This window comes from Lissotriton vulgaris, chromosome 1_1 (assembly GCF_964263255.1).
Source record: "Lissotriton vulgaris chromosome 1_1, aLisVul1.2, whole genome shotgun sequence".
NCBI classification, from domain to species: domain Eukaryota; kingdom Metazoa; phylum Chordata; class Amphibia; order Caudata; family Salamandridae; genus Lissotriton; species Lissotriton vulgaris.
In genome coordinates this window covers 566,613,125-566,623,504 of record NC_141685.1, presented here as the reverse complement: position 1 = coordinate 566,623,504, position 10,380 = coordinate 566,613,125, and the positions used below count along the sequence as shown (strand labels likewise).

Here is a 10,380-nt window from a genome sequence, read left to right as displayed (position 1 = left end):
GCCTGTATCACCCACCACATGTGTGCAGTTTAAGCAGCATTGAAGAGGGAAGGACAGACTTCCAACATATTTATGTTCATATGTTGCATCTGTGTCCTTCAGAAGTAGCTGAGCACGCTGTAGCTAAAGAGCTTACAGTATCATGGTACAACACTTCCTTATAGTTCGACAGTTATACATTCATCATATATGACAAATGCATTCTTTAGACAATTATGCAGTACATATCCGTTTATGAAAACTTTCACACACTAGCATATAGCTGTGTTGCAGAGTGTCGTAAACAGGGACGTGGCCTCAGAACACCTCTCTAAAAGCAGCCCTCTGGTGCATACTAGGTATCTGGTGGGCTAGTTGGCCCCCAGGGGACCTCATGATTCAAGGGCACTTAATCCTGCAACTTAAAACACGCCACAGGGTGTGTTTGCACACATGTCACCTTAGGCCCGACACCTTCCTTCACTATTGTACAAATATTCCTGTAAAATCAGCTGAACTACGAATTCCGATTTACTCACCTGTTATCAGGAGAGCTCGCAGTGCGGCAACTTTTAGCCCAGCCCTGACCCTGAAAAGTAATTCTAAGCGTACTTACAGTAACTTGCATTTCCATCCATAGGAATCCATTGTGTGGTTTTCAGCAGAAAAGTTTCTAAGTGTTGATTTTTGAAACGTACAAATATTGCAGTAAAATCAGCCGAACTACGAATTCCTATTTACTCACCTGTTATCAGGAGAGAACCTAGTGCTGCATCTTTTAGCCCAACACTGACTCTGAAAAGTAATTCTAACCATACTTACCAGTAACTTGAATTTCCTTCCATAGGCGAACATTGACTGGTTTCACTTGGAAATTCTTCTAAGTGTGGATTTTTGAACTTCAAAAAAATCCTATAAAATCAGCAGAATTACCCAAATTCCGATTTAATCACCTGTTATTAGGAGTGACCTCGGTGCTGCTTCTTTGAGCCCAGTACTGATCCTGAAAAGTAATTATAACCGTACTTACCAGTAACTTGTATTTCCTTCCATCTATTGTGTGGTTTTCTCCAGAAAAGCTTCTGTGTCTATTTTCACAAACTAAAAATATTCCTTAAAAATTGCCTGTATGGCTTAAACGCATTCTTTCGACTGTTTACAGGAGATGTACTCGTGCTGGAACCAGGATCCACCAATGAGTAAGAAAAAGTAACGTTAACACTACTTACCTTAGGATAACATTGGTGATTCTATGTGAAAAAGTTTCTAAGTGTCACCTTTTAAAATACAATAAAATTATTTAAAAATCACTACTGTAACCAAAACGCTTTTACTCAACTGTTTACAGGTGATGTCTCAGGACTGAATTTAAGATCCAGTCCTGTGGTTAGAAAAGTAATCCAAAAAGTAATTAATTACATTTAACTAGAAATTCACATTGACCTCAATGTTGCATTGTGTATAAAATTGAGTTGCCCATAGCAACAACTGTAACTACTGTACTTAAAAGTCTACTGCCTATTTGCAAAGTATTTAAACTAAAGTAATTCATTGTGAGAAAGTATGTTTTGTAATGTAATGTATAATGTAATTTAAAAAATAAAATATCTAAAAATAAACAGTTTTTAAAAAAAGTAGAAAATCAGTATACATTATTTTTAAATAATAATAAATACATAAACCATAGGTTTGAGGCCTGTTATAGATAGGAATTAGCATTTAAAAAACCTTTGAAATTCACTGAACTGTGACTCGTGAGCCCGCAATCCACTGCTAATGATGTCACACTGCCACTAGTTTATAATCTTGTAGCAACATCGGGGAATACCAATTGGTAAGCATTTAACAGTATTTTATTGCATAAACTAAACTTTACTAACAGATGTAGTAGATGTGTACGGTGGAAATTTGCTTCTTAAGCAAAACCCTACACTTTGAATAACGATATCCGTCCATAGCTAACAGCTTCTAACTCTCATGCAGCAGATATTTATCCTTATTCCCACAATCTAATAAAGATGGCCGGAGTATCAATTTAACTAAATAAAACTCTCAGATTATTTAATTGCACTTTGATTATGGGTATGGGCCGAACACCGTGTTTTATTGCAACCATTATACCGTATGTATAAACAATAGGCCAATTTGTGTACCACACTTCACACTCATTGTGGCAAGTCCCCTTTAAACAGTATTGTCACTAAAACGGACACTCGGAAACACGCGGACGCAATAGCGGAGGACCAGAGCGGCAACCGCAGACTAGCTTAGGGGCGGGACCCAGACCTATCCAGCTCAGCCAATTAAATCGCAATAGTAGAAGGTGCAATATGCAAATCCTCATGCTCTTAGCCTCACCGTGCGATTGGCCCATTAGCAATGTAGTCTAGTCCAATCGCCAGATAGTTTAATATATTTAAATACCGGTGGGAATCGGTGATTGTAGCACTCGAAACTGAACCCCCATTAGCAGCGGGAGCGATTCTTCCTAGGAGGTAAGATTCTTTCCCATGTATATATTGTTTGGAGAAAGAGAGATTAACGATCCTTCTCCTTTCACCTTTAGCCAGTTATCTTAGTGTAATCCACTCCCTTCTCTCTCCACACCAGGCCTATGCGTCCCTACTACTCTGGCGGCCAATTCTCCAAACGGAAGCGCTTCTATAGAGTTCATTACGGAACCCTGTCAAACCCAGGTATGCAATCCTTTCTAACCTAGGACGGTCACCAATTTAAGCACTACTAGTAGGCAATCTTAAACATAGCACTAATGAGCGGCTGGCTTTCCTATTCAGGTCCCGCCAGTCCTTACAGCTTCTTTATAATAAAGAATAGCAGCTTTCCAGTTTTCCTCTACCTACACTCGGTGAGACTGACAGCGAGCACCTGCAACAGCAGGTATGTTACAATAGGTTTAACAAAATATTACAGCCTTATGAGACAGAATTGATCGCTGATAATAGTATGGCTCTTTCCATTTAGATTTTGCCAAGACTTTTATCCATAAGAACAAAAAGGGCAGTTCCCCTTCTTCTCATACTAACCAGTGAGACGTCCGGCAAATCCTTTTTATAGCAGGTATGTCTGCAGAAACTCTCCATGTTATAAGCCGGCTCAACAGCATGCCAGATATTGTCTAACTTTTTCGATATTAAGACAACCATCTACAAGAGACTCTCATAGAGAACATTAATTCCAATTATATATACCAAGTTCCCACAGTAGGTACAGATCCAACATAGGTATAAGTCCCGTCAGTCTTGACACTAAACATTAGCAGGATATACCATGGGAATAGATAGAATATTACTCTAAAGAACCTTTCTTTCTAACATATTCGCAGGAACATATTTCAAAATCCCTGTTATAACGATAGTCCAACAATTAGAGTGCCATTATCTACACAGATGAGAACTGCTAACTTCGAGAATCGCAAACTTCTAGGAAACATCTGCATAGGTAAGAATGCCTACCATTAATCCCTGTCTCTAATAGTGTAGAACTTAGTCTATATGAAGGCCCTAATTTGTCTGCGAGTACTGAACCAAGGTAGAACTCCCATCAATAGGGTGCCATTATCTGCTGAGCTGAAAATCACTAACTTCGAGAATCGATAACTCGTAGGAAACATTTGCATCGGTAAGATGGTCTACCATTAACCTCTGTAGCTAATAGTGAAGAAACAGGAACCCACAGGGAACCGAGTCCATATGAAGGCCCTAGTATGTTCACGAACTCTGAACCTAGGCATAACTTCCCTTAATAAGCGGATATAGAGGCAGTCATATAGTGCATATGTAGATATATAGCTCCCCCCAAGGTGACACTACCAAATTAGAAGGTGACAGGGAGGATTTATAGATCCATATATCTACTCTTTTACTCTGTTATAGTGAGTGTTAAGGTATTCTCTCATAATAATACTATTGAAGATTTTCATCAATCAGGTTGCATTGAGGATAATGTGAATATTGTATAGATGACAACATGTATGTGTGTATAATTGTATGCATATCTATTGTAGGGTATCTGCACAGACCCTTAAGTACGACAGACAACCAAGAAATGTCTTGACAAAGGTGGACTCCATTTTAGTCCTGAACCACCGAAAAGCGTCAACACCAATTCTTTGTACAATTTAAGCCTCTTCCTCCTATGTTTACATTGAAATTAATTGTGGTGATACATAGGAGTGAATATTTTACAGCTTTAAATGTACCAATTGTATTTTACAAGTTTTGTGTTTTACACTTTTTGTCTGTCTTTTCAATTGTGCAGGCCACAATAGATTGTGTTATTAATTGTATGTCATTTTTAACCATTTGTTTAGACAAACATGATATGTATAGGTATGAAATGAGTTGTTTTTATTCTTAAATTCACAATAAATTTGTTGTATTTTATACTTTCGTGATTGCACTAGTTTTGACTCTAGAGTGTACCTTGAGGCTATGTTTTAGCTTTTACTGTATTTTTCACAAGGGAATTATTTCTTTCTTGGATGTCACATATTATATCATTCATGACATGGTCAGTGACATCACTGATGACATCACTGATGATATCTCAAATGACATCACTGATGACATCATCCACGTGTCAATCAGATAACCTCATCATACAATAGTATAACCTTTTATCACTCACTGTAAAATAAAGAGTACTATATTTGAATCCATTGACACACCAATACAAGTTTCTAAAAGCCCACTTAGTGATTCCTAGACCTAGATACACATCTAATCTCTTACTTATAGATTCACTCATACATGCTGTCAATGATCAATAGAACACTATCAAATATACTTATACACCTATATCTACCTACACACCAGCACACATGCTATTCAGTTATGCAGCCATCCTACTCACTTATACAAACAATGAATCATACTTACATTTACTCAGTTACACACTTATGCAGACACTACTTTATTTATTTATAAAGATTGTAACTCATACTTAGTGTGTTATAAAATCACTATTACAAGTATACAGTTGTCCATACAATCACTGAGTCTTATGTATACGCATATCTCTCCTACTGAAGGGTCGAGGGAGACCTGAAAAATAAATAGCCTTATTCCCACTTACCACAAGTGCGTGCCTCTTCTTAATATATATATATATATACAGGGCACAAGTCCTAAAAAAAGAAGTGGGGGGACTCTCCAAGGTAGGCGTGGTCACAGGAAGTGACATCACGACAGGAAGTCACATCACGACAGGAAGTGACATCACGACAGGAAGTGACATCACGACAGGAAGTGACATCACATGTAAGGCAGATCTATCATTTGCATATATTGCAACAAAAGTAGAATTAGTGTGTTGAAAAAAGCAGAAGAAAAGCACATACTAGAAACTACAATAGTGATTATCAAAACTATAAAATTTATTACGCTACCTAGAACACGACATTTACATTTATTTAGAATACACTGTGACCATGAGAGAAAAAAATGCAAGGTGCACACTTACAGTTAAAGCCTTATACTCTGTACATCTGTTATTTCAGACATTATGGGACATGTTATATTGCCACAGGATGTCTGGCCATGGAAAAATGTGAGACAGCTTATATCATTGTAAGCTATGAACTAAAAAACGACCATGCGTCTGCATATCTTTTATTGTGCTGGGCTGTAGGATCGACCTTTCTAGATTGATTATCATCTGCATGACGATGAGCAATCAACCACCTGTTCACATATGGCACTGGATTCCAAAGAGGAAGAGGAGGACCCATGAGGTTTATGAACATTAATGATGAAAGGCGTCCGATACCAAGGCAGTTTCGTATGGGTGACATTACCAAGTTCATTGTGCTGAAAACCCTTTCGCAGTCACTTGAACTCAAAGGAAGTGTGTTTATCGCCCTCAAAACAGGTTGCAGTTGCTCTGGAATGTCATTACCACCATTATCAATATGGACTCTGAAGCCTTCAGATACGCCTTTGTAATTAAGACAGAATCTCCTGCACAGGTTTTGAGGTTTCTCCTCACCTTCAAACCATGGGCTCTCAATGTCATATGGCCACTTCTGTGGGTTGAGAACATCTATCTCTGATGTAAGAGCTAAAAATTCATCTGTCCGAGATGATGTGGCCGACCTATTGCTTGCAGACTGCGCATACAACCTAGAACGCAAGTTATCTGCCAGATTCTGATCAAACTGGGGAAGGTTTATTTTGACCTGCCCACGTGAGTCCTCACAGCTGATTGCCACTCCTCTAAATAAGCCACTCTCAATAGCTTTTTCAGCCTCCTTCCTGTGTGTCCCTGGAAACTCCTTAAGCTTTTCAATCGCCATTACTGAACGATTGAAGAGCTGGTAAGCTCGTGGCAGAGTTACTTCATCCCTTTGAAGTGCTTCCGACAGTGTTCCAATCTCATGAACCGCATCTGCAACACCAGCTAGATTGAGCACAAAATCGGAAGATGTCAGAATTCTATTCAGCCAGCTGAAAGTAGACCGGTGTTTGGCATCACGAGAAGTACTTAAACTGGCCGGAACAAAATGCTGGTGAAGGGCTGGATATGACTCCCACACTGCTCATATTGCCCTTTTGCTAGAAGCAATCCACTGGATTGAAAATACTCGCCCAATTTTCAAAATTGCAATCTCTAGCTCTTTTGCACATGCAGAAAGTTTCCGCTGATTTTTGGGAGACTGGTGGTACACAGCATACAGTTTTTCAAAAAATGATGCAAGGTGCTTAAGGCCTGGCACTGTATCAACGGTGTCCGCTACACTGAGCTCAAGCCGGTGGCATAGACAGTGCCATTTTACAAGTCGAGGGTATTTAGAACATAGCCTCTCCAAAACACCAGAGTTTCTCCCAAGCATTACACTGGCACCATCACTGCACACCCCTATCCAATTGTCAGCAAGGAACGTGTTGCAAAACCCATGTTTTTCCAGGCATTTCAAGAGTGAGGACTCAATGCACTCTGCATCGCCCCTAGGCAACTCAAGCAAGTCAAGGAAAAAGGTTAGGAGCTCTTTTCCATTGAATGCAGCACAAACATAAATAATTAAAACAGTCAATGAAGAATGGGTTGTTGACTCATCAATATAAACAGATATTTTTGGAGCCTGTTCAACAATGCCTATGCAAAGCTTTCTCCGCATTTCCTCAGCAATGCAATCATTTATCTGTGCTGCAGTGAATTCGCTGTGTAGAATCCAGCCCATATCTGACTGATTAGCAACCTGCAAAGCTACCAGACCTGGAAAGTCTGAAAAGGAGCGATTATTTTTTGCACAAAAGTAAAGAGTGCGAAACACCTTAACCGTTGAAGCATGAAAATGCCTTTGCTGCTCCAGGAACGTTGACGGCAGTACCTCCTTCTTGGATGCATCTTGGATAGCACATGCATTACAATGTGCTTCAGAAAGTTTATGCTTATGATTTTTTTTCCGCAGTGAGCCTAACTGGCTAGCTTTTGTTGGGCCAGATGCAGCAATGCTCCCAGTGATCCATTCTCTTGACAAACCCACACCCTGTGATGCTCCAAGTAGCTTAACCTCACTGCATATGTTGCAGCCAAGGCGGCCATTTTCACAACTTAGCCATGTATACTTTTCTTTAAATTGAGCCCACTGATTGTGGTCCCAACACTCTGGCAAGGTGGTATCCCTTTCAAAATTGGCGCCCACATCCCGGATCTTTGTTGAAGAGTCTTCCAGTGGAGAAGGTGGAATCGATCCTTGGCTTGACATCAATTTCTCCGAATCTTGTGCAGGTACATCTTTCAAGCACGCACCAGGTTGTACTAGGCTACTTTCCGAATCAAACCGCGATCTCTTATTCGCATTCACAAAGAAATCCATGATGCTGGATTTGCGTTTGCTTATTTCTGTAGAAAGCAGAAAGCATTGGGTCAGTTTTATATTTTGCATCTGTCACTCATTCACTGATGGTTGGCGAGGAGAAAAAATTGCTTGGCAAAAATGTTTTCCGTATTACTTTTGGCACGTAGCTAAATGTTTGTGGCCCAATGAGCCACCCATCCTGGTTTGTGGTGGTATTATAATAAAAAAGAGAAAGTCACAAAATGCCCTTTTAAAACAGAAAAATTTCCTCAATTCGCAGAAAGCATTGGGTCAATTTATTTTTTGCATTTGTCACTCATATTCACTGATGGTTGGCGAGGAGAAAAAATTGAAAAATTGCTTGGCAAAAATATTTTCCGTATAACTTTTGGCACCTAGCTAAATGTTTGTGGCCCAATGAGCCACCCATCCTGGTTTGTGGTGGTATTATAATAAAAAAAAGAGAGAAAGTCACAAAATGCCCTTTTAAAACAGAAAAAATTCCCTCAATTCGCAGAAAGCATTGGGTCAGTTTTATTTTTTGCATTTGTCACTCATATTCAATGATGGTTGGCGAGGCGAAAAAATTGAAAAATTGCTTGGCAAAAATATTTTCCGTATTACTTTTGGCACCTAGCTAAATGTTTGTGGCCCAATGAGCCACCCATCCTGGTTTGTGGTGGTATTATAATAAAAAAAAGAGAGAAAGTCACAAAATGCCCTTTTAAAACAGAAAAATTCCCTCAATTCACAGAAAGCATTGGGTCAGTTTTATTTTTTGCATTTGTCACTCATATTCACTGATGGTTGGCGATGAGAAAAAATTGCTTGGCAAAAATATTTTCCGTATTACTTTTGGCACCTAGTTAAATGTTTGTGGCCCAATGAGCCACCCATCCCGGTTTGTGGTGGTATTATAATAAAAAAAAGAGAGAAAGTCACAAAATGCCCTTTTAAAACAGAAAAATTCCCTCAATTCGCAATTGATGATCTTCGATTTTACCAGTGTGATATTGCTCATTTTGTTTCCCATGTCATGTATGAACATTACATTAAAAAGATTTGTGGTCATAAATGAACAAAACATTTTCTGCCAAGGAGTATTTGCGCTTTTTACCTCTCTTGGCTACCACTGTTGCAGCATCCGATTCGGGGTAGAAGGTAAAGTTTGCGGTCTGGCAGCAGCTGGCTGGGTTAATTCCTGGTGATCTGTGTTGTGTCCTGGGTGAGCATGGGACCCAACGTGGCCCTGTTGTGCTGCAGGATGAACCATTGCAGGTGTGAGCAGGACAAATGCAAGGCAGGGAGATCTTTTGAATAGGATGGCTCCCAAGATACTGTAAGCTGTAGTGTAAAAAAGATTCCACATTAGGCAACTGTCAAAATGTTCATAGTTGAAGGAATGGTGAGTCACCGCCAGTAATTCCTTACAAACGATTCTGAGGCATTCCATAGATGTACATCAAGCTTGAGCACCCACATTTTTATATTTGAAGAGGTTAAAGCGCTTTTGGATGTTGGCGACACAGCAGTTTGCCTTTAATGAATGCATGGAGACCTTTCAAAAGTGATCACTTTGAACCCCAAACTTAGAAACATCCATGCTTCCTTGCCCGAACGACAAGCACAAAATAAAAATGGAGAACTACAGATAAAATGGGCACAAGAAAATAGAGCCATCGTTAATCTGAAAAATCATTGAGAAAGCAGTGTGCACCAACTTTTTACTTTCAAGCAGCCAGGGACAATTCCGGCCACTTCTTTGCAATGCAATAGGTCTTGCAATTTGCGAGAGTTTAAGCTATTAGTATTCTAAATAACAATGCCTTTTCTTTATGTTTTAAAACCCAAAACATAAATAAAAGGCATTGTCATTTATAATTCCAATAGCTCAAACTTGCGTGAATGCGAGCCCTATTGCATTGCAAATGCTTGTTTCTTTAGAATGCTTTCTCCTGGACTTTTTTTGTAATTCACCCCACCAAGATTGGCGTCTTCCATCTTAGAACAATACATGAAATGTAAAAAGAAAAGAAAAAATAGCTGCCACATCTTTACACGTAAGTGCTCTTGTGTTTTTGTTGCTAGTGTTGCAGATCAGCAAACAATCATATTTTTTCTTTTTGCCGATGCAGAAAAGCATTAGCAAAAAGTATTGCCAGTGCCAAAAGGCTGGGTGATGCAAAGTGTACCACTGAGAACTGAATTAGATATGTGATCTTGCAATCTTAAAAGAAATATCTGTGTTGTTCATAAAGCACGAGTTCGTGTTTCTAGGGGCTCCCAATATGTGAGATAGGGAAACTAATGCCAGAAATAAAGATTTGCCTAAGGCCACAATAAGTTTGGACAAGCATGGAAGAGGGGTTTAAACCCCAGGTTTGCTGCTTCCAAAGTCAGCATTGTAACCATTGCATCACATTTCCCTTCCATAGTGGCTTGTTTGTCTGGGTGCTGCTGGTGGGCAGGATGACAACAAGGTCTTGTTATACGTGGACCTACCTGGCAATATCCGAACACCCTATAACCAGGGCCAGTAGGATTATGCAGTAGGGTTGGCGAATTATGAAACAAGAAAACAA

General features: G+C 39.5%; 1 protein-coding gene across 1 annotated transcript; it reads right to left on the bottom strand.

Moving 5' to 3' along the window:
• Positions 1-6,535: 6,535 nt before the first annotated feature.
• On the bottom strand, positions 6,536-7,816 carry LOC147747488 (E3 SUMO-protein ligase KIAA1586-like). Its single transcript, XM_086925642.1, has one exon. It carries the CDS (start codon positions 7,814-7,816, stop codon positions 6,536-6,538), a length of 1,281 nt encoding a protein of 426 aa, XP_086781768.1.
• Between the last annotated feature and the right edge of the window lie 2,564 nt (positions 7,817-10,380).

What these genes read in the sequence shown, in the direction of transcription:
- LOC147747488 (XM_086925642.1), bottom strand. Translation starts at nt 7,816, where the DNA reads ATGGATTTCTTTGTGAATGCGAATAAGAGATCGCGGTTTGATTCGGAA.